This window comes from Drosophila kikkawai, chromosome X (assembly GCF_030179895.1).
Source record: "Drosophila kikkawai strain 14028-0561.14 chromosome X, DkikHiC1v2, whole genome shotgun sequence".
NCBI lineage: Eukaryota > Metazoa > Arthropoda > Insecta > Diptera > Drosophilidae > Drosophila > Drosophila kikkawai.
The window spans coordinates 1501003-1526712 of NC_091733.1; the positions used below are offsets into that span (position 1 = coordinate 1501003).

Here is a 25710-nt window from a genome sequence, read left to right on the forward strand (position 1 = left end):
TGGCAATGTCCGTCACGGAACGTCCAAATTGGAGATCGAAAGAATGCACTATGGTTTTTTTCGCGTTTTTTCTGGCATTAACTCTAATTTTAAACCTATTGATCTGAAATTTGGTTTGTATACATTTTTTAAGCTTTTATGATGACCTACCAAGTTTCAAATGATTTGGGGCACTATTTCATATAGCTGCCATATAACCGATCTGGCCGATTTGCACCAACATTTTTGTTTTTCAAGCTATTGCTTTAAAATTTGGTTTGTATACATTTTTTAAGCTCCCAAGATGACCTACCAAGTTTGAAATGATTTGGTTATATTTTAACAAAAAACTTTTTTGGGCGAATCGGACAGATCTGTTATATGGCAGCTATATGAAATAGTGCCCCAAATCATTTGAAACTTGGTAGGTCATCATAAAAGCTTTAAAAATGTATACAAACCAAATTTCATATGTTAAAGTTACATATTTTTTTATCTGTCTAGGGTGTTTAAAAATTAAAAATAAAAAAAAGTTAAGATACATAAAAATAAAAAAATTGACTTTATGCCAAAAAAAACGCGAAAAAAACCATAGTGGAATGGCGGCTCGGCAGAATCGTTTCTGCCTTTCCAGGAGCCGATGACCGCATTCGAGTTGGAGAGAGCCGCACATAAAGCGCCCTCTCCATAATGTCATACTTTTCCCTGCGGAGGATACGGAATCCTCCGTTCCCAGGGACTAGGGCTTCTTACTTTTCGAGGTCCAATCGTTCGTACTCCCCCTTCTAAAGAACTTCGTTTTTTTTTCTTTTATCGCAGGACCCGTTTTTCATACAATGGCTCCACGTCCTCGCACCGCCCAGTCCTTGGATAGCAGACGTTCCCGAGGTATTCAATCCTACCGCTGCCGAGTCTGCCGGGGAATCCATCCTCTTTGGAAGTGCAAGAGGTTCCGAAAGCTGAGCGCCGAGAAGCGCCTCCGAGCAGTACTTATTAATAAGTACGCAAAAAGTGCAGTGGGAACCACCACACCCTGCTTCATATGCACGAGGAGCCGTCTCCATCACATCCGTCGCGCAATCCGCGCCAATCCGCCAGGTCGCATCCCTGCTGTTCCGCCGGGTCCGTCTCCCGCTCTTCGTCGCCAAACCGGGTCGCCATTGAGCGTCCACGTCCGGAGGTCTCCGCTACGGCTACGTCGGTGGCCACGTTGGATCGTCAGAAGACGGTCCACATACTTCCGACAGCCATCGTCGTGGTGGACACGGGATCTACGTTCGAGACCGCGGCGATGATCGACCCCTGTATGGCGTTGAGCAGCATCGACCGATGGCTGGCGGCCGCTTTTCGGCTGCCTTTCACCAGTCTGGGAGACGACGAGGTCTGTTCGACGACTCTCCAATCCCGAACAGGCAACTTCAAGCTCGAGGTTGTCCTGAAGCTCGACCCGAGCCTCAAGATCCGGCCTCCTATTCGGGCTCTGAGCGACGCCACACGGGCTAAGTTCGGAGACATCCGTCTTGCGGATAAGCAATTTCACCGCCCGGCAACCATCTCCCTCGTGTGCTCAGACCTGTTTGCGAAGCTGATCCAACCGGGGTTCCTGGAACTCGAGGATGGTTTGCCCGTTGCTCCGTTCCAGAGCAGTTCTGGAACGATGAAGCTGTTCCTGATTCCTTTTGCTAGCGCACGGGGAAGAATGTTCACGCCAAAAAGGCGTGAAGTTCTGAGCGGCAGTGTAAGCGGCCAGCGCTTGCACTTAAGCTTGTGCTCCCGCTCACTGTTTCCTCCGCTCTTCCCGTCTCCCTCTCTTTCGCTACTCTTCAGCAGCGAATTTACCACTCCGCGGTCCCTGCAGCCCTTTCCATGTACATCTAAGTTAGTTTTTAATATAGAAGTGAAGCAAATAAAACTGTTTGAAGTGAAGCTACCCCCCTCTCGCCTACTATTTTGGACACACTTGGGAAAACTTCCAGCCTTCGACAGCCCTTCCGACGACCACGGAGGACGACGATTTTTCTGGCCACTCAGCCCCTCCATTTCACCTCTAATCAGCGAAGATGATGTTCTTAATAATCTTAGAACAATCAAACTTTACTTTTCCTCTGGTCCAGATCTTGTACCTAGCTGCGTTCTGAGAAATTGTGCCAGCTCATTATGTAGACCACTGTCTAGACTTTTTCAGTTATCACTTCAGCATACGTTTTTCCCCGAAGTTTGGAAACAATCTTTTATCATTCCGCTTCATAAAAAGAGCAGTAAATCTAATATTGAACACTATAGTGGTATAGTAAAACTTAGTGCTATTCCCAAATTAATCGAATTCCTAATTACTACTCAGCTTCAGCACCAATGTAGCTCAATAATGTCCCCCTCACAGCATGGCTTCATGAAACGTAAATCAACGTCTAAAAATCTCTTTGAGTTTGTTGCTGTCATTAGAAACACGTTTAAAAAACCCAAACCGATGTGATCTTTACAGATTTCAGCAAAGCCTCCGATTCGGTGAATCATTAGTTACTGCTAAAGAAACTTTGTCTTTTGGGTTTTCCGGTTATGTTGATCAAGTGGATTTTTACTTATTTGTCGAACCGTACTCAAAGAGTTGCATTCAAGGGTTCATTCTCAAACCTTGTTCACGTGACTTCTGTTGTTCCTCAAGGGAGCCACCTCGGTCCTCTTATATCTGCCATTTTTAATTTTTTATTTTTTATAAATGATCTGCCCCAAGTTATTCTCCACTCTTATGTCATGATGTACGCTGATGACGTTAAACTATGTTTGCCTCTTGTTAATCCTGACTATCCTCAGCTTTTGCAAGCTGATTTGAACAACATATTGTCCTGGTGTACTCACAATTTATTGTGTCTTAACAACTCTAAATGTAAATACATGCAGTGTCCTCTTTTAATAAAGTTGTAACACCGACTTTAAATTAGGATATTTTTTATTTCACTCGACTTTAACTGGTTTTTTAATTTTACAAAATATATATGTAGTTTGATTAGCTTATTCCAAAAACGTGTGCGATCAAAGCGAGATTCTGGCGGCGACTGCCTAACGAAGAGTTGCCAGAGCTTAACCCTGCAATCAAGTATGTTTCTAGTATTTAAAAGAAGGGAGCCAGAAACTAGTAGGTGAGACCGCTCCTGGTGACTCTGGCCACTCCATCAACACGACCGGATTCGGCCTTCCTGATGTTTGATTCGACCCGAATGGTTTCATATACTCTGCAACTGTCTTGGTTCTATATGGTCCTTCTCTTTGTCCGACTCTTTCAACCTAATAACGCCAATGATTATTAATCTTTACTACCTTATAAGGACCTAAGTACTTTCATTTCAACTTCAAGCCTGTTCCATACTGTGTGTGTTTAATAGCTACCAAATCGTTTACTGCAAACTTGCTTTCTACCTTTCTTTTAGAGTCAAAAGCCCTTTTGTTTTCTATTTGAATATCCTGAATATTCTGTCTTGCCTTTACTCGCAACTTATCTCTTTCATCATTTAGCTCTGATATTAAACATTCCTGCATCAACTCCTTTAACTCCAAATTACTGGAAACACGCATATCGAGGCCTGTTAGAACCTTAAACGGAGACACCTTTGTACTCCTTGGCTCAGTGTTATTAACCGTCTGTTGTACCTTGCCAACCTGCTTATACCAGCATCCTGGACTCTCCTCACTCAGTTTAGATAACAGTGGAACCACCATCTTGTGCATGCGTTCTACCTGTCCATTACCTCTGGGAACTCCTGTCGCAATTGGCAAATGCTGGATTTTCTCCCTTTCGCAATACTCCTTAAACAAGTGTGAAGTGAAAGCAGCTCCTCGATCCGATACAATCCTGTATGGGTTACCAAAAATGACCGACTGACACTCCAAGCAACCCAAAACTTCTTCAACCCCAGTACTTCGTGTAGGATATAACCATACGTACTTAGAAAAGGCATCCACTATTACGAGAATGTGATTATAGCGCTTTTTGGACAACTCCATCGGGCCAACATGGTCTATATGGTACGTAACCAACGGCTTGTCACCTTTATCGATTAGTGTAAGGAACCCTTCTTGCCTACCAGCTTTGGCAAGTGACCTTGCTTATGCGGATTTCGAATTATCTCGTCTTCCATAAGCGATGGCACTACTAGCAACTTCTTATTCTGATCCTTGAATAAAATTCCGTTTGATATATAGAAATCTTCATACCTTTTGTCTCAACAACACTCTTTACTGCCCTAGTCCAATCATCTGTTTGCTGTGCTTCTCTTAAGCGATGTATTAAGCTATCCGTCACAAAAAAACAATACACCCTGCTCAACACATCCACATGTCTCATCTTGCTACCTGACCTATGTTTAATTTCATAGTCAAAATCTTGCAAGTACATCGCCCAACGCGATGTGGTTATTAATGAAAAAGTAGGGCCTAAAGTGGTCATACAAGGGGTGCACAGGCGTATCAGTTGTGATGAACTCCTGACGGAGTTGTATGAAAACAATTTTAAAGAAAGAATGACTTACAACGACTTTGACAAAGGTATGTGTGTTGTCAGTAAGACGTGGGAAGCCTCAGATGGTGTAATAAATGTTATTCTGGAGGAAGCAGCTGAGGCTATGCAGTTTCTGCTCAATGTCAAACGCTGCTATATTAAACGGTTCTCTTTTAAGGTGAGAAGCTTTGACCCTGTGGTCGGATGTTTCCGTTGCCTCGGGTTGACCATAAGGTCGCTGAGTGTAATGCTGCCAAGGAGGTCTGCCGTCGATGCGGAGAAGGGGGGCACAGATCAAACAGATGTGGAAATTCGCTGAAATGTCGGAATTGCGCATTTAAGGCAGCACCATCTGGGCATTTAATGATGTCTGTGGCCTGCCCCTTGTACAGTGCCATGGTTGATGGCGAGAAAGGAGTTCGAACATGCAGCAAGTGGTATTTTAGGGCATGCCAATAAGCAACTAGCGGAGTTTTTTACCCGCCGCAGCGTCGAAGCTATATAGAAGTAAATTTTAGAAAGTAATTTTTAGTATTTTTTTAAAACGATGGTCTAAGGAATTCGATGATCCCTATACAACAAAACTCTTATATATGTCTCTGGTTCGGCCCATACTCGAATATTGTTCGTGTGTATGGTCCCCTCAATATACAAAGTATCAAGACCTTATTGAATCGGTACAGAAACAATTCCTTTTGTTCGCTCTTCGGGGTTTAGACTGGGACCCACATCGCCACCTTCCTCCGTATGCCGACAGACTACGCCTTCTGGACCTGCCCTCTCTTAAAGGATCGTCGAACCTGCCATGGAGTGATGTTCCTTCATAAACTAATAAACGGATATATTTTTTCCAGTAATATTTTAAATCAAATACGTTTCTCAGTTCCTTCTAGGCCATCACGTTACTTTCGGCCTATAGCTTTGGATATTTGTAAATCTAATTTCGAGGCACACGATCCTTTTCGCGTTTTATGTTTGTTTTACAACGACATGTACTTTCTGTTATATTTTGAAATGTCATTAGACTTAAACAAAAATAATATTTTAAGACACCTATCCTTGCCTCTGACCACCTGATGTGAGTCGGAGCATATCATTAAAAAACACTCCTTATCTGGTCTGAGGTAAGGATATGGATTAAAAATGGCAGATATTTGCTATTCTTAATAAATAAATAAATACTTATCTTAATAAACTATGTACTTAACATTACAAACTCTACATACTATAGTCGCCAAAACTGAGAGCCTAGCTCACATGGAAAAACAGATAGGCAGACGTGTAGACATAGATTCCAAAATCGACTCGGCCTGTTAATAGTAACATCACGCGTAGTATAGATACCATGTTACCAATAACCACCTCCAAGACACATCCGCGCAAGCATTACTACTTACAAACTATTATCACTAGTTCATGGAGAACGACGTGGCTACGATTAACACAAAATATTCTTTAGCTAGGTTTAGTAAAGTAGGTATTTCCCAAGGAACTAGTTATACCTCCCCACGATAAGTGCGCAGTACAAATGTAATAAACTTTAAAAACAATATGTAAATTTATAATAACACCGTCTGCAAGGGTAAAAGTGATCTTGAAGTCTTACCTCACAAACTTTCTCCACATAATCTTCAAGACTTTCAGATATCCAAGTGACTGTTGACAAGGATGGTTTTAACATTATAGATACTTCTTGTAATCGAAAACGCATTATATTTATAAAGACCGGTGTGAGAGAGGCCCGCAATCTATCAAATCGTTGCAAAATTGAACTTAAGGATGTTGCAGGTCCTAATAAACGGTCTTTGCAATAAGCCACCGTTGCAGCCATATTTGGTACTTCTAAATTTAGTTTCCACATCCACTCTGTTTCTGAAATTAATTGTAGTATAGCACGATCCAAATTAACTGTATATAAGGCCTCATCCTTGTTTATAGCCATAATAGGAGCATTTAACAGACAACGAACTTCTTCAACGTAATCAAACCAAGCTTTGTGATAAGCCATCTCGTAATGACAGATGATTCCATTCATATAATTATAATAACGGACAGTTCGTTGCGCTTTCTTATGAGCAAGCACACATTGACGTGATTTTAATGCTTGCATAGGCACATTAATTTTTTTGAAAATTGATCGGATCCAGACTATTCGACCTGCAACGGGAGGAAGATTTCGAGGAATAAAAGGATTACCCCTTTCCTCATTGTATACATCTTTCAAAAGAAACATCTCCTTTTCCAACATTTCAGCAACTTCTAAGTATCGTCGATCTAGACATAAACACTCCAAATTTAAAGCTTCGAAACGTTTAAGAACCAACATTACAGATTCCGCTGTGAGGCATTCGGTGGAAAGCATTTTAACAAACTGTTGCATTCCAACCTCTGCTTCCTCAACTTCTTTAAAAAATTTTTCAAAATCTGTATCAAACGTCTCAATTCGATAATTTAATGGGTCATATAATTGACTGCTGATGGTTATTCGTGCTCCTTTTATCATAGCGTTAAATTTTTCCATTCCACTTATCATGTTACGGTCCAAAATAGAATACGTAATTTCTGTATTGGCAATCCACTTAACTTTTTCAAGACGCTGCAGAAAATTGTCCAAGCAAGTAAATATATAAACAGACGATACAACCCAAGGCCGCTCGCTACTATTTTTCATTTCCTCAACAGTGTGCTTATATATTCTCCTATAGTTCTCCATAACTTCTTTGCATTTTTCAATTTTTTCAATTAATTCTGGTGATGATATATCCCAAAGGCTTCTGTGCTCATTATCAGTGATATAATTTTTGCTAGTTATGGTAAGCTGATTTGAAATTTTTACCATCAAGCCTGTAACATTAACAGGAGTATTAAAGTAGTGAGCCGTCTTAGAAACGTTTCGTATTGCTACCATAAGTCCAGGCAAACTGCTGATTATGACGTCTGGGGAAGAGCTAAGAAAAAATTACTTATAAGAAAATAATTTATAAAAAGAAGGCAATTTTTTACCGGTATAATGGATCCCAAAATTTTTGCAATGACGATATGTAACGAACATTATCCTTTGCTTCATTAAGAGCTAGTGTAACTTGGTTATCAATTTCCGCCCATCGCTTAAAGGAAAAAAAAGAAATATAAGACTAAATATAAGATAAAAGCTATAAAACTTCTACAGCTAATATTATAAGGCCCTAACGAGGGCAAGAATGAGATACCTAGGCTCTCCAGTTCTGGCATCGCTAGAAGATGCCTCCAGGAGAAAGCCAGGCGAACTCCTTGCCTTTGCGAAAAACACCTTGATATTCAATTATCTCGAAACCCGCATAAATAGTCTCTAGGTCCATCCAGGAGTTTCCCCGGATAGCTATGGGCCATATTGGCCTATGTGTGGCCCCTCGAGGGCCGTCCGGTATAACCTAACCTAACCTATATTATAAGGCATTGTATGCTAATTCTAAAATTAGCTAGAAAATATTTACGCTGTAAAAGAGTTATTTCCGACTCTACGAGCCTCGACCACCATTAATTCGTACGGCAAGCTCTTTAACTCGTATATAATGTTCAGCAAACGATATTGTCAATAATAAGGTATACCACCCATAAAAAATATTTTTAATAGAATTATAACTTTATTCGCTTAAGTTTAAAACAAAAAATGTATTTTACTTCAACAACAACAATAATAATATTTATTTCTTTTAATGAGTCATTAGACTGATAATATAAATTCGCCTTTTTAATTCATACGGTGTGTTTTTTTTTTATTTACTTTTTTATAAGAACTACTTGATTGTGTGTAATATTAATATTGGGTAACATCGCCTTGGGCCTTTACGAAACATTTACAACGATTTGGCATTGGTTTTAATAAATTTTGGCATTGCTCTGTTGAAATAGAGTCCCAAACCTCTTGGAGCTTATGTTTCAATTCAGACAGGGTTTTTGAGGTTCATATTTTAGTTTTCTTTTCATTATTCCTTATATATTCTCGATAGGGCTTAGTTCCGGACTATTTGATGGCCAATCTAAGACATTATGTTCTTATTCGTTTGGCAGTATGAGATGGTGCTCCATCTTGCTGAAATATGTATTCGCCACAGTCTGCCAGCTTTGGTATTGTTGAGAAATAGATAGGTCATTTTCATTGCTTTCTTACTTGTTATTTATTTCATATAATCGCACCTAGAATAATGCTCATCACTGTACCGCTTCACATGAAAGCTTATGTATTTGTGTATGTATTTGTCTATGCATTTTTATTCTTTTTCTGCACGCTGTTCTTCGCCAGTTCTATTGCTTCTGTATAATTGACCGCAACCGCTAGCAAAATCGCTTATCTAGAATTGTACAGTAACGCAGCCGCTCGTAAGCCACAAACCGCTTACACCTTTGTAAGCCCGCTAAATCCTTAATAAAACTTACAAAACTAAAAAATAAATAATTCAGTCCACTCATTCATCGCCAGGTATTGATTTTTTTTTTTTTGATTTTTTTTTTTCTTCTAGTATGTTAATATATTTTTATGCGTAGTCCACACCATAATGGTGGCTGGGAACTTAACTGTTATTTTAAGGCTGTCTTTTGTTTTGTTACGGATGACTCTCCTTTGCTCACCGACACTTACATAAAATTTAGCTTCATCGCTAAATATGATAGTGATCCATCGCCTGAGTATAGGACATCCGTTCCCGAGACTAGAAGCAGGGCTTCGTCCTGGGTCAACTGCTTTGGAACACAATGTACAAAGGCGTACTGAACCTCAAGATGAAATTAAAATTTACGTTTCATGAAGCCATGCTGTGAGGGGGACATTATTGAGCTACATTGGTCCTGAAGCTGAGTAGTAATTAGGAATTCGATTAATTTGGGAATAGCACTAAGTTTTACTATACCACTATAGTGTTCAATATTAGATTTACTGCTCTTTTTATGAAGCGGAATGATAAAAGATTGTTTCCAAACTTCGGGGAAAAACGTATGCTGAAGTGATAACTGAAAAAGTCTAGACAGTGGTCTACATAATGAGCTGGCACAATTTCTCAGAACGCAGCTAGGTACAAGATCTGGACCAGAGGAAAAGTAAAGTTTGATTGTTCTAAGATTATTAAGAACATCATCTTCGCTGATTAGAGGTGAAATGGAGGGGCTGAGTGGCCAGAAAAATCGTCGTCCTTCTGGGGTGATGCCGTGGTCGTCGGAAGGGCTGTCGAAGGCTGGAAGTTTTCCCAAGTGTGTCCAAAATAGTAGGCGAGAGGGGGGTAGCTTCACTTCAAACAGTTTTATTTGCTTCACTTCTATATTAAAAACTAACTTAGATGTACATGGAAAGGGCTGCAGGGACCGCGGAGTGGTAAATTCGCTGCTGAAGAGTAGCGAAAGAGAGGGAGACGGGAAGAGCGGAGGAAACAGTGAGCGGGAGCACAAGCTTAAGTGCAAGCGCTGGCCGCTTACACTGCCGCTCAGAACTTCACGCCTTTTTGGCGTGAACATTCTTCCCCGTGCGCTAGCAAAAGGAATCAGGAACAGCTTCATCGTTCCAGAACTGCTCTGGAACGGAGCAACGGGCAAACCATCCTCGAGTTCCAGGAACTCCGGTTGGATCAGCTTCGCAAACAGGTCTGAGCACACGAGAGAGATGGTTGCCGGGCGGTGAAATTGCTTATCCGCAAGACGGATGTCTCCGAACTTAGCCCGTGTGGCGTCGCTCAGAGCCCGAATAGGAGGCCGGATCTTGAGGCTCGGGTCGAGCTTCAGGACAACCTCGAGCTTGAAGTTGCCTGTTCGGGATCGGAGAGTCGTCGAACAGACCTCGTCGTCTCCCAGACTGGTGAAAGGCAGCCGAAAAGCGGCCGCCAGCCATCGATCGATGCTGCTCAACGCCATACAGGGGTCGATCATCGCCGCGGTCTCGAACGTAGATCCCGTGTCCACCACGACGATGGCTGTCGGAAGTATGTGGACCGTCTTCTGACGATCCAACGTGGCCACCGACGTAGCCGTAGCGGAGACCTCCGGACGTGGACGCTCAATGGCGACCCGGTTTGGCGACGAAGAGCGGGAGACGGACCCGGCGGAACAGCAGGGATGCGACCTGGCGGATTGGCGCGGATTGCGCGACGGATGTGATGGAGACGGCTCCTCGTGCATATGAAGCAGGGTGTGGTGGTTCCCACTGCACTTTTTGCAGCCGCCTTCGCTGCGTACTTATTAATAAGTACTGCTCGGAGGCGCTTCTCGGCGCTCAGCTTTCGGAACCTCTTGCACTTCCAAAGAGGATGGATTCCCCGGCAGACTCGGCAGCGGTAGGATTGAATACCTCGGGAACGTCTGCTATCCAAGGACTGGGCGGTGCGAGGACGTGGAGCCATTGTATGAAAAACGGGTCCTGCGATAAAAGAAAAAAAAACGAAGTTCTTTAGAAGGGGGAGTACGAACGATTGGACCTCGAAAAGTAAGAAGCCCTAGTCCCTGGGAACGGAGGATTCCGTATCCTCCGCAGGGAAAAGTATGACATTATGGAGAGGGCGCTTTATGTGCGGCTCTCTCCAACTCGAATGCGGTCATCGGCTCCTGGAAAGGCAGAAACGATTCTGCCGAGCCGCCATTCCACTATGGTTTTTTTCGCGTTTTTTTTGGCATAAAGTCAATTTTTTTATTTTTATGTATCTTAACTTTTTTTTTATTTTTAATTTTTAAACACCCTAGACAGATAAAAAAAATATGTAACTTTAACATATGAAATTTGGTTTGTATACATTTTTAAAGCTTTTATGATGACCTACCAAGTTTCAAATGATTTGGGGCACTATTTCATATAGCTGCCATATAACAGATCTGTCCGATTCGCCCAAAAAAGTTTTTTTGTTAAAATATAACCAAATCATTTCAAACTTGGTAGGTCATCTTGGGAGCTTAAAAAATGTATACAAACCAAATTTTAAAGCAATAGCTTGAAAAACAAAAATGTTGGTGCAAATCGGCCAGATCGGTTATATGGCAGCTATATGAAATAGTGCCCCAAATCATTTGAAACTTGGTAGGTCATCATAAAAGCTTAAAAAATGTATACAAACCAAATTTCAGATCAATAGGTTTAAAATTAGAGTTAATGCCAAAAAAAACGCGAAAAAAACCATAGTGCATTCCTTCGATCTCAAATTTGGACGTTCCGTGACGGACATTGCCATTGATTGCATTCGTGGAGTTCCACCGTGCACTAAACTGCTGCGCTTTAGTCTTGAGGTGTTGCCATCGACGTAAGATCGACTAGGCTTCGCCCTTGAACTCGGGCTCAGCGGTGGAAAGCAACGGAAAGGGACGTTAGAACATCGGCGAGAGGAATCATCGCCTATTGGATGAACCTGCGTCGTAAAAGATTTGACTCTGTTCGCCTTTACATGGGAGATCGGCCCCGTAAGCACCCATCCGAAAATAGTCTCTTGGCCTAGAAGAGAGCCGCAAATACTTCTTCGGGTGCCATTCAACATTACCGACGGTAAAATGTCGGCACCGATTAGGACGTCCAGTTGCGAACTCTCATAGAACGTCGGGTCTGCCCACTGGAGAGCGGGCAGGTCTCTCAAGGAATTCCGAGAGATTGGATGGGAGGGCAATTTGCCCGCTAATTCCGGAAGGACATAAGCTTCGGTGTCTAATTGGAGACCCGGCTTCGTAGGAGAACGAATTTGGAAATGGCATAGCCTAGTCGACTTCGCGGAAACCGACTGGTTTAGACCAGAGACTTCGGCCTGGATGTTGCGGAATGGCAACTTCATACGGTTGAAAAGCCGTTCGGAAATGAACGTCGCACAGTAGCGCCTTTTATCATTTAGCGTTGCAAAAATCATATCTTTTGAACCAAATAACGTAATCGAATAATTTAAACGGTATTGGACAGGCAATTGTTGCAAAATATATATATGTACTGCATAAAGTACCACGCCCACAAATAAGCCTTTTTAAAGGGTATCAAAGTGAAAAAATAATTTTTTTTCAATGAAAACAATTTTTAAACAAAAATTTTTATTTAATTTTTTATGTTTATTTTTATGTATTTGCTCGAATAAAAATAATTTGAAAACTGAAAAAATTTTTTTTTTAATTCGAAGTGTAACCGCCACGCGCTACAGTTAGTATATTTCTTGAAATGTATGAAATTGTGTCGTTATTTTGGTATATTTTACCCTGAGTTGTTTTGGTTTTTTGCGTTGCATTTCCGCAGACGCAGCTCGACGCAGCCGATGAAAGTTAATTCTGATCCAGGAAAGATCCACGGAACTTGTAGTCATAGTGTAGTCAGTGACTTTCATTGGCGTCAGAAGATATAGACTACTTTAGGCAGAAAAAGGTGAAAAAAATGGACACCTGGCAGGTAGCGATTTACCTGTAGAAGCCCAAACCAAAGTGTCGTTTTTTTAAGGTTCTTTAATAGTTTATGAATGTATCTATCATTTAAAGTAAAAACCATGACCATTGGTTTTATGGTTTTTTTGTAATATTACCTGAAAGTCGACCAATTTACACATTTTTTTTTGTATGATGCAAAAAACGAAACAAAGTTCAACTTTAAATGCTCATAACTTCTACAAAAAAAATCTTAAAATTGATTTTATTGCAGATTCTGAATCCTTGTTAAATTTCCTGTCGAATAAGTCTGGTTAAAATTGTTTTTGCGAACATGACTTTTTTGATTTTTGCAACGCTAATTGTTCGAGAGGCGCTACTGTGCATCGATTGAATTCGTAGTATTGGAGCTCTTTGTCATAGTTTCTGTTAAGTCGATGTCTCCAAAACGAGCATATGATGCTTGAAGTTTAGTTTCTGTGGCTTCTCGTGTCGTGATTGTCATTAATGTATTTCGAATTGTACATCCAGGTCTGGCAGTTAACCATCCAGAGCCTTGTAATTCTATATCAGATGAGCCATCTACACACACAGCAGATAGCTTTAAGCATGAATTTGTAGCAAAGATCCATTGATTTTCGGCATACGTTCCAAGCCATAAAAATGCTCTTTGTGTAGTTATTAGTTTGCAAGAAGCATCTGTTTTATTATGAAACAATTTCATCTCACAACTTGTCTCTGAAGAGAACATCGCTTGCTTATTGTAGCAAATGAAATCGTTCTTAGCTCGTTCTTGGCAAGTCTTAAAATCCGCCTCACACATTTCTACAAACTCATCATGATGACTGTTGATTGCCAGAAACGGTGCTCTTGTTTCAATTGACTGGATCCCTTCCTGAGATATGAATGGAATGGGAGTCAGTTTGTAGATGTCTAAAACTGACGAAAGCAACGGAAACTTGACTTTAATAATGGCGTGATCATCTACAATAGCTCCTTCTCCCTTCATCATCTGGTATGCCATGAGGAGACACTGGAAGAATTATCCCAGTCTTTAAGAGTCTTCGTATTTGCTCCAGTTGTTCCTTAAGCTTTCGTGGTGATATCAACATTGGGCTGATTTTGTTGTGACGAACATCGGTTAATATATTAATTATTTCCGATTGTACCCGTCGAAGATTTGACGCCATCATCGCCAGCTGAGTCGACAGTGAAGTATACCATGACCATTTATCAAATAGATTACTGGCATTTCTTGTGTCAGCAATCTAGTCCTCAATAAAGTCGCTTAGAGTTCGAAATTTCGTCTCTGTTTATGACATTAATTGTTGAATCTATTAAGGACGTTTGCTTTTTTAATAAGGTTAATAAGTGTTCCTCATTATGTTTAACCTTTGTTATTGTGCTAGCCATGTCTTTGGCATATGTTGAATCCAATACACCAAAAAGACTACTTGCTATATTTCCAACGATGTGGAGTGGGGCTCTTTGTTTTCGAGTTCTTGCTAGTAGCATATTTTCAGCTTGCAGGTCCTCCTCCAGATGTTTCAAATGATGATACATACTTGTACATGCTTCCTTGTTTGGAAATTGTGGACATACGTGGCCAACTTTTGTAACTCCCATTGAGAATGTGTTCATATCATGCCAGTAGGGATTTAAATTGTAATATACAACGATAGACCAATCCGTGGTGGCAAGTTGGCCCTTTGCAATTTTTTCGAAGAAAATTCCAGGCCTTGACATAAACTGTGTCACGTTAATGGATTGTGCCACAGTTAATGGTAACACTAGAAGCATTACTATAAATGTCATTGTCACTGTAGACATAATTGATGTCTTCGTCCTCTTCGATGCATGTTCATCAACGCTGTTGTCGTCAGATTCTTCGGATACGGGGTGTTTGTGTACTGGTTCTTCTTCCGGAAATAGCGGTGCTATATGCTGGATATCACGCTTGAAGTATCCTGTTGCGGTTTTTACCTCCACTACTCTGACAAAATTGTCCTTTCCATGAAATATCTTGACAACTCGTCCCATTGGCCACTGGAGTACTGGTGTGTTGTCTTCTTTGATCAACACCAAAGCTTTCTTTCCTTTATATTTGCTGATGATCGCCTCCATTTTTGCCTTTGTTGTAATTGTTGAAGATAGTCGGTTGACCATTGACTCCAAAAGGCATGCTTTAATTTGGATACAGCTTGCCATCTTTGTCCCAATGACTGTGGTTGCTGAGAAGGCTCGCTGTCAGCTTGAGCGGTTAGTGGTTCTCCAATAAGAAAATGACCGTGAGTAATTGCAGTCAAATCATTTGGATCCGATGACATAGGAACTAGAGGCCGACAGTTTAAGATTGCTTCAATCTCGACTATGACTGTTTCCAACTCTTCATATGTCAGATTCGCTGTGGTGACATTTTTCAGCAGCAAATGCTTAGCTGATTTTACAGCAGCTTCCCATAATCCTCCAAAATGAGGTGCTCTTGGCGGGATAAATTTAAAGTTGACTCCTTTGTTACAGCACCTCTCAATAATAGCCTTTCTGGCTTTCTCCGAAAAGATGGCATCTTCCAACTCTTGAAGCTTATTCCTAGGTCCAACAAAATTGGTTGCATTATCGCAGTGCAGCGTTTGACATCTTCCACGTCGACTTATAAACCAACACAGTGCTCCCAAGAATGCCTCCGTTGTAAGATCGCTTACTAGCTGCAGATGGACTGCTTTAGTGGCGAAACAGCAAAATATGGCAATGTATGCTGTATGTGGTTTCTTTCCACGAATTTTATAGTGGATTTTAAAAGGTCAACAATATTCAACGCCGGCATTAAGGAACGGCCTTGCTTGCGTTACTCTTAATGGTGGTAAATATCCCATGATTTGTTCCATCAATTTTGGTTTGGCTCTGGTACATTTTACACAGCTGAGTACAACATTTCGGGCAATTTTTTTTGCCTTTATACCCCAATATCTTTGTCGTGAAGTGGCCACTAGTGCTTGGACTCCACAGTGCATATTATCCTTGTGCACTTTTTCAAAGATGAGCTTGACGATTGAGTTATTGTATGGAAGCAGTATTGGGTGCTTAGCATCATATGATAATGCCGCCGCTTCCAACCTTCCGCCAACTCGGATGAGATTGTCCTGGTCTATAAACGGTGTGAGAGAGCTTATGTTGCTGCTCTTTTCGACATCGCGAGACTTCTTCAAACTTTTGAACTCTGCGATGAAATGCTTCTGCTGGATGCTGCGAAGAATTAATTTCCTTGCTCGTTCAAGTTCTTCAACGTTTATTGTTGCTCCTGCAACTAGTGGTTTTCTTTTCCACCGCAGGATATAAGCTACTATCCGTAGTAGCTTGGAAAATGAATTTCCGTGATTAATATTGTATATCAGACTGCTATCTTCTTTAACTGCTCCTAAAAATGTTTCTGCAGTTTTGGCCATGCGCTCAATTTTGGATGCAATAAACGGTGCTGTCCATTTTGACGCTGGTCCATACAAAAAGAGTGCCCCATAAAACCAAAGACTGTGATTTGCGAATTTGGAACCACGTATTCCTCTTGATGCAACATCCGCGGCGTTCTGTTCTGATGGGACATGTCTCCATTCCTTTTGTAACGATGCTTCCTGAATCGTCGTAATTCTTGTTGCCACAAATTTGTCCTTTATTGTGGTCGGGCTATTTATCCAGGAAAGCACAATTTCGGAATCTGCCCAGAAATATGTAGGAACTGCTTGCATGGACAGCTGTTCCTTTACCGTGGACCTTAACTGCGCCCCAAGCACTGCAGCCTTTAATTCCAATCGAGGAAGGGTTATCGTGTTTATTGGTGCCAAATGCGATTTTGCACATAGTAGTTGAACAGTTACCCTTTTATCCTTCTGAACTGCTCGAAGATATCCTGCTGCTGCATATGCATTCTCTGAAGCGTCTACAAATGTATGTATTTCCTTCGTCGTTGGTGTTTTACCTTCGAAGACATGTCGTGAAATTTTTATTTCATTCAAAGCCTGTAAGCTTTCTCGGAATACAATCCATTGCTTCTGAAGATGTTCCAGTAATTCTTCGTTATATTCGAATTTCTCTTTGGTCAGACCTTGCATAAATATTTTGGCCTTTATGACAACTGGAGAGAATACTCCAAGAGGATCAAATATTTTAAATATTTCTGAGTCTCGTTATTTTGAAGTTTGTGGCAACTTGTGTTTTGCCGCAAAGTTTGTCGATCTTGGGATTCCAAATAATTCCAAGAGTTTTGACACAGCAATCTTCATACGCAGTATCTTCCAACTGAACTTCAGGGATTATGTCATCTTTGTTTAATCCCTGTAGTAGTTGATTACTGTTTGCGCACCATTTCCGTAATTTAAACCCAGAACTTAGCAAAATTTTGTTTAGCTCAGTTAGCTTAGTTATGTGCAGGGCTTCGGGCATTGTATCTGCTCCAGTGATGCATTCATCCCCGTAGAAATCATTTTTAAGTGCATGAGATCCAACCGGATAATGCTGCATTTGTTTAGTTGCCAAATGTTCTAAGCACTTCGTTGCAAAGTATGGTGCTGATTTTGTGCCATATGTCACCGTTTTCAGACGGTAATATTTTAGCGTTTCCGATGGGTTATTTCTCCATACTATCATTTGATAGTGTTGATCCTTTGGATTAATCCAAATTTGCCTGTACATTTTCTCAATGTCGGCAGTGAATACATATTTGTGTATTCTAAAGCGTAGCAATATTGACCTTAATGTATTTTGCACTGTTGGGCCTGTGTGCAACAAATCATTTAATGACTTTCCAGAGGATGTCACTGTTGATGCGTCGAAAACCACACGTAATTTTGTTGTGTGACTCTCTGGTTTCAACACACAATGATGTGGGGTGAAATAGTGTGGCAATGTCACGACTCTCCCCCAGGGCTGATGTATGCTCCAGAAATGGTAACTGGACGATGAATCTTGAGTCTTGTGCTCGCTGAATATTTTCTAGGAAGTGGGTCTCACATTGCTTTTCAACCGGTGAATAACACTTCTTTTCGGGTTGAAAATTGTCAAGCTCCCAGAACTTCTCTAGTTGCTCATCTACTTTCTCTGCCTCCGTGAGAACTGCACAAACGGACGATGTTCTTTTTTCATTTAATATTTTTCCAGCTACAATCCAGCCAAGCTTGGTATTTTGCAGTCGTGGTAGTCCCTTGTGGAGGTGTAGACTCTCTGATAGCATTATTTCAAAATAATGCTGTGCTGCAATCAGCAAGTCTATTTTTCCTGGACTTCCGAAATTAGGGTCAACCAACGTGATGTTCGGGATTTTCCAATTTTCCGTCGAGATTGGATATGTCGGCTGATCAGCAACAATGTGAGGCATTACCATCGCTTCCAGTCTTGAGACAAAGTTTCCATATTTTGACTTTATCTCTACATTGACTCTGGAGCTTGACGTGTGTGCCTTTCCACCTATGCTGTTTATTTTAAGCATAGAGTTCGTGGTTTTCAATGACAATTTCTGAATTGCTCTCTCAGAAATTGCATTTATCTGGGATCCAGAGTCTAATAGTGCTCTGAATTCCGCCATTTGTCCATTGTTGCCTAGGACGATGACTCTTGCCGTGGCTAGGAATACGTAGTTTTCTTGTCTGCCGTTTACTGATGCTGCAGTAATGGTCTCTTGGTTGTCAGCAACCTTTTTTAGGTGCAGTAGTGTATTATGTCCTTTGTTGCATGTAAAGCAATTCCTCCTTGTGCATGTTTTGGAGGTATGATTTGCACTCAGACATTTAATACATAATTTGTTCTTTTGCGTCTAGCTAAGTCGCTCTGGTGGAGTCTTTTTTAAAAAATCATTACATTTAAAAATGCTATGATTTGGCTTTTTTCAAAAAAGAACTATTAAATTGTGCTTCTGCTCCTGCAGCACACGTGGTCGGCTTTTTGATTTTCTCACCGGATATGGCCTCCAGCGTGAGAAATCTTTGCTCCAAGAATTCCAAATATTCCTGTATTGATTGTAAATTCCATGTATCCGGAATTGACTGCTCATACAGCAAGTGTGTTTGGCGATCCAATTTCTTTGTTAATAAGTGTAAAAGGATTGGATCCCAATTATCCGTTTTAATTTCAATATTATTTAATGCAGATAATGTTTCTTTTATATTATCATGCAGTGCCTTTATTCCTTTTGCATCATTAGATATGGGTGCGAAATCTAACAATTTTTTGATAAGAGTGTTGCATAGCACTCTTTTGTTGCTATATCGTTCTTGCAACATTTTCCAAGCTGTCGCATAATTGCTTTCTGTAAGCGACAAGTGACGAATTAAACGTTCCGCCTCTCCAATTAAATTAGTTTTTAAATACCAAATTTTTTGAATTGTGGGTATTGTTGATTCATGAATCATTTTCATGAACAAGTCATTAAATTGTTGCCATTGTAGGTAATTTCCATCAAATTTGGGAATCGTTACCTTTGGCAGCGGTAATGCTGCCGCCGTAGGGGAACTGGCTACCGTCGCAGCTTTCCTTACTCCTCCAATTGTTTCTTGAAAGGACACAATGCCATCTTCGGCCATTAAATATCGGAAATCGTCATATCCCAATTCCTTAGGATTTTGAAATTTTTTGTGTATTTGGACATGAATGTTTTTAATTTCATTCCAATATTAAAAAATAATTGCCTCAAAATGTTGGCATGTGTCGAGCGTTACTTTGCTCATGATGCGCTCCAAGCTGTCGATCAGCGCCCTTTGCTCGCGAAACATGGACTCAATTTCTAGATCCTCTTCCGTAGATGCAATTGACTCTGTCTCAGTTTTTAATGCTGCGAGCTTAGTGTTGAATATATTTTGGTATTCAATTACTACATTTTTTATTTCGATAAAATAATTATTTATAAAATAATTATGGCTCATTGATTCTCCTTTTAAGATGGCTCGTATTTTGGCATCTCTGCTGGCAAATTTTGACCAGAGTCCCTCCAGATTTGCCAACCGCTCCGTATAATATGCAGGTTTGGTTTTCCTGCTGTCGGAATCCTTTTTGAAGTTCCTTATCAGAGATTCAATGCGCTCGCCCAGCGCCTACTGTTCATCCAATAAAGTGGTGATACTTGACGATACCATTTTACTTTATTAAATAAACCTTAAGAGGTATTTTGTTATTGATGTGCCTCGACTCACACCGTGGTTTATTAATATCAGTAAAAGTATCGTAACCACGTAGAAATTGCAGATTGGTTCGCCGAGTTGACCAAATCTGTGCTTTGAGTTATCTCAGGTCGCCTTGTTGACCTTTATTGCTTCTTTTTTTTTTTTTTTGACTGTCTATCGCCAAGTTGATAGCAGTTAGCACCAGAGTTCGCCAAATGAACTTCTGTTTAAATGCTGATTGGTCTCCTTGTTGACCAATTAATCACTAACGTGATTGCTTCAGTTGACTTGAAAAAAAATTTTTTTTTTAATCAACTGTCGAACAAAATGCGTTTCGAAGACGGGGGTCACCAAATGTGCGGACTTGGAACAAATCCTAATGCTGAAATAGTTTTAAGTGCGTGCCTCAGGTTCAGTACCAGTGGCAATGGTCTCCGCAATAAGTACAATACCAATTGGGCTGCGGAGAAGTGAATACGCAAAGAGTTCTTTTCGTACTGATTTTATTGGATACTGCATGGGGTTTATATACATTTTTTCGGGTCAAAGGGTATTTACTTAGGTCTACTTTTGGGTTACATGGGTTTATCTTATAAAAACATAAACAGCTGGATACAGCCATGGGAACTACTTAGATAACTAATTCCTGCGACGTTTGCATGCAATTGGTGTGAAGAACGTGACCGATCGCGAGATTCTGTTTATGGCCCGGAATCACACATGTGTGCGCGGACCTGCGTGACAGTCAAAGTTCGATCCATATCGCTGCTCAAGGCTGCCACTGGATTGGTTGCTTGTGATCTGCGCCCCGCATTATCTAATCCTAACCCTGTTGTTGTTTTGGCTGCGCTGCCTGCTCATCATGAACCTGCGCCGCCCCTCTCTTCTTCGTTCTGCGACAGCTCCAGCCGGAAAGTAGTTTTCCAAAATATATCCGGCATGCGAACGAAGACGGACGCTGTTTATTTGGCATCGTCGCAGTGTGACTATGACGTTATTATATTAGCTGAAACTTGGCTTAATATGGATTTCTTCAACAATGAATTCTTCGACCCCAATTTATACCAAGTATTCCGAAAGGATCGAGATGCTGCGAAAACACTGTGCTCTAGAGGTGGAGGCGTCCTTATAGCAGTTCGGCGAAGTCTGTGTTGCACATCTATCCGGCTTTAGAATGAGGACTCTATTCTGGATCAACTTTGCGTCTCTCTTGCTGGACCTTTAGAAACTATTTTTCTGGTGGTTTCATATATACCGCCATGCAGCGCATTCGAGTTTTATAAGGCCCATGTGGACAATGACAATTTCTGAATTGCTCTCTCAGAAATTGCATTTATCTGGGATCCAGAGTCTAATAGTGCTCTGAATTCCGCCATTTGTCCATTGTTGCCTAGGACGATGACTCTTGCCGTGGCTAGGAATACGTAGTTTTCTTGTCTGCCGTTTACTGATGCTGCAGTAATGGTCTCTTGGTTGTCAGCAACCTTTTTTAGGTGCAGTAGTGTATTATGTCCTTTGTTGCATGTAAAGCAATTCCTCCTTGTGCATGTTTTGGAGGTATGATTTGCACTCAGACATTTAATACATAATTTGTTCTTTTGCGTCTAGTTAAGTCGCTCTGGTGGAGTCTTTTTTAAAAAATCATTACATTTGTAAACCCCTAAATTTTCATATGGCGCGCCCTAGTGTGACCAACCATTGTATAGTTATCGATAAGAAACCGATCATAGATTTAAGTTGGATTTTGTAAGAGAGAAAGAACGGTCTCTTTTGATCTGGGCTAAAAGCGACGACAACGTGATTCAGATCTACAATTTGAAAATCATTTAAAATAAAAGCAATCCGTTGGAAATATTATTCAAAAAGAACCTAGGAGTTTACAAATCAGGTGTGGGGTTCGCCCAAAACATTATTTCGTCAAGGAATACGCCGACATACTCAACCTGACGATGGAGGAGTTATCTAAACGGCTTTCTGGGAAGCACGTGCCGCTGACCGGGAAGGAGACCATTCATCAGTTGCGGGGAATGGTAAAGACTGTGGTCGACCAGGATGATGCCGCCTTGATGGAAGTCCGAGAGCTGAACGACGACATTGGCGTGGCGGAGAGCGCTGCGAATAGCGTGGTAGAGAGCAGAGCGGAGAGCGTCGTGGGAAGAGAGTGCGAGCAGGAGGATCGAGGGCCAAACGAGATGGCCGAAATCCTGAGGCAGATGGCGCTGTATGCAGCACGAAAGGATCTTGCGGAGCTAAAGGCGAAGTTTGCTGCCTTGGAAGGCAACTCGCTGGACGGCAGGCCCGTTGTTGATGCCAGGGACCTTGAGACTAGTTTGCGCAAATTTTCTGGAGACGATAACATGTCTGTGCACGTTTGGATTCGTGACCTCGAGCTTGCTGCAGTTATGCACGGATTAAGCAACTCCCAACTTTGGCTGTTGGGCAACCGAATGCTGGAGGGCTCGGCCCGCTCGTACGTGATGCTCGAGAAGCCCGCTACTTGGAAGGAGCTATGCGAAAGCCTACTAAAAACCTTCGGATTCCGGATGACCAATCACCAGGTGGCAAAGCAGTTACAGAGTCGTTCAATTCTGGAGAACGAATCGTTGTTACAGTATTTTATTGCGATGCGTCACATTGCGGAGCAAGGAACCTTTGAGGAAACAGACATCATAAAATACATTGTGGATGGTCTGCAGGACAAATCCGGATGCGCAGCGCCATTGTATTATTGCGTTTCCCTAGACGAGCTGGGCGAGAAGATGATGCGTTACCAGATGGTACACCCGGAGGACAGGCAGAAGACATCGGGAGTGGTACGTCCAGTTGCACCTTTGCGGCAGGTGCCTGCAACAAAACCTACACATGCCGGAGGATACGTCGAAAACGTAAGGTGCTTTAATTGCCGAGCGATGGGGCACTTCAGCAGCCAGTGCGAAAAACCGAAGCGACCGGAGGGAGCTTGTTTTCATTGTTTCGAGACTGGACACCACTATCGGCGGTGCCCTAAGCGTGTGCGAACAGCCGCCCTCAGTGCTGGCGACGGGCAAGACGAGAAGGAAGACGACGACGACGCCAGGGATGGAAACCCATACATTCAATTAGTAAGCCTTAGAATACTTAGTGAAGAGGGATGCATTGATGTTGATAACATTTTTGCGTTACTAGATACCGGAAGCCCCGTGAGTTTTGTTAGTAGAGGAGTTATTCCACAAGCAATAAAGAATGAACACCTAGTAAAGAGTAGATTTCGCGGCCTAAGCGGCCAAAATATTTTGACATTTGGAAAAATTAAGATAGTCCTTTTGTTTCAAGAAGAATATTACAGTATTGAAGCTTTTGTTATTCCTAATTTTATTTTACCTACGCCGATACTTCTAGGCAGAGATGTACTAAAACTTTTATCGCTTAAATTAGTCAAACGCAAAAATGTTATAAAAACAGATCTTAATAAGTTATCATTAAACAAAACTATTGCATTATCTACCGATTTAATTTGTGCATCCCTATTTACTAGTACATATAATTTAGATAACAACATAATGACAAGTAGAGAAAATTATTTACGTGTAAACGCACCTGCAACCCCGGCAAAGCCTCAGATCTTTCAGGAATGGATGCAAGATTTTGCGAATTGTAGGGTACCGAATGAAGATGACGTAGTTAATGTAGGCAGTGAGGATGCCTTTTGGACTTAAAAATGGGCCCGCTGTTTTCCAAAGATTTATTTCCGACGCCTTGAGAGACTTTGTAAGAAACCGACAGATTGTTGTTTATATGGATGATATTATTTTAGCATCGTATTCCGTAGAAGAGCATAAAAAGGTATTATCTAGGTTGTTAGATCGACTTGTGGAGTTTAACCTTGAGATAAATTTTAAGAAAAGTAGTTTCCTGCAGCAGCGAATAGATTACCTAGGTTATGATGTTAGTGTTCAAGGAATTCTGCCTAATGATACGCATTTAACTGCTATAAAACAATATCCGGAACCAATTAATAGCAAGACGTTACATTCCTGTCTTGGTTTATTTTCCTATTTTAGGAAGTTCGTCCCCAATTTTTCGCGTGTAGCAAAGCCTTTGACCGACCTTCTTAAAAAAGGGGGACCGTTTCCCATGTCGGATTCCGAAAAAGGAGCATTCCTGCAGCTAAGGACAGCGTTGTCGAGTCCCCCTGTGCTGTCTATCTTCAATCCGCAGTATGAAACCGAATTGCACACGGACGCAAGCTCTCACGGGTTTGGTGCTGTTTTGATGCAGCGACAGCCGGATAAGAAACTGCACCCTGTTTTCTTCTACTCGAGAAAGGCCACTGCAGCCGAGTCTCGCTATCACAGTTTTGAACTCGAAACCTTGGCAATCATATACGCCTTGCGTCGTTTCCGAATATACTTAGAGCATAAACCCTTTTTAATAGTAACTGACTGTAGTTCCTTGGTCCAAACCTTAAGTAAAAAGTCTATAAATCCTCGTATTGCCCGTTGGTCCCTTGAGTTAGAAAGTTTCAATTATTCGATAGCCCATAAGCCAGGGTCAAACATGGCCCATGTAGATGCGCTTAGTAGGCAAACAGAGATGCTGAGAGAAGTGGAAGGAATTTCTGATCCGTGTCCTAGTTCGTCAAGAGATGTTCCACCTCTTCGACCTTGTAGCCCTATTCAATCTCGTGTTTTCTCTGAGTCTTGTGATCCTAGTGCACCTTGTGTAGTTTCCGAACCCGTAAAATCGTGTGAGCCGTGTGAAACTTTTAAATCTCGTAGATCTACTGATTCTTGTGAATCTAGGGAACATGATGTACCCTGTGGTCCTGAGAAACGAGTTAAATCCGTTAGGTTTTCCCCTGAGGTTGAAGAGATTGTTGGAATTGTAGGTGCATCCCCATATGATGTTGATTTACTTTTGCAGACCGAACAGATAAGAGATCCGGAAATCCGTCGAGTGCGAGAGAAGTTAGAGATTGGTGAAATGGAAAATTTCGTGTTGTTAGATGGGATAGTGTATAGAGCGAAGGATAGTGAGAAACTGTGTATTTATGTCCCGAGCCGAATGCAGGAAGATCTTATTAGGAAATTCCACGAGAAGTTGGGCCATTTTGCAACAGATAAGTGTGTGAATAAACTGAGAGAAAAATATTGGTTTCCTGGTATGAGGAGTAAGGTCGATCTATTTATAAAGAACTGCTTACCGTGTATCCTACATTCAGTTCCGAGAAGTATTCACAATAGGACGCTTCATAGTATCCCTAAAGCCCCGGTCCCGTTTGATACAATCCATATCGACCATCTAGGTCCCCTTCCGTCTATTAGCTCGAAGAGAAAGCACTTGTTGGTAGTCATTGATGCGTTCACCAAATTCGTTAAGTTATATCCCGTCAATTCAACCAGTACTAAGGAAGTTAATTGCTCTCTAGAAAAATATTTCGAATATTATAGCCGGCCTCGTAGAATCATCTCCGATAGAGGCACCTGTTTTACTTCTTTTGAGTTTAAAGAATTCCTCGAGTGTAGAAATATTGATCATATTAAAGTGGCCACGGCGGCCCCGCAGGCAAATGGACAAGTCGAGCGTGTGAACCGGGTACTGACACCGATGTTGGGAATGCTATCAGAGCCTTTGAACCAGGCTGATTGGTATAAATTGCTTAGCCGTGTTGAATTCGCCATAAACAACTTCGTTCAGTGTAGTACCGGGAAGACCCCCAGTTCTTTGTTATTTGGTTGTGAACAACGTGGTCCAGTGGTGGATGAGCTCACCGAGTATTTG

At 41.4% G+C, this 25710-nt stretch overlaps 1 protein-coding gene across 2 annotated transcripts in view; it reads right to left on the reverse strand.

The window, feature by feature from the left end:
• The window catches only part of kl-3 (dynein heavy chain 8, axonemal kl-3), a 654155-nt gene that overhangs the window by 593854 nt on the left and 34591 nt on the right, over positions 1–25710 (reverse strand). For both annotated transcript variants that reach the window (XM_070288691.1, XM_070288692.1), the window contains exons 2-3: positions 7475–7578; positions 6078–7419 (exon numbers count right to left, since the gene is read on the reverse strand). In XM_070288691.1, coding sequence (XP_070144792.1) covers positions 6078–7419; positions 7475–7578 — 1446 coding nt within the window. The remainder of the gene's footprint in view (positions 1–6077; positions 7420–7474; positions 7579–25710) is intronic.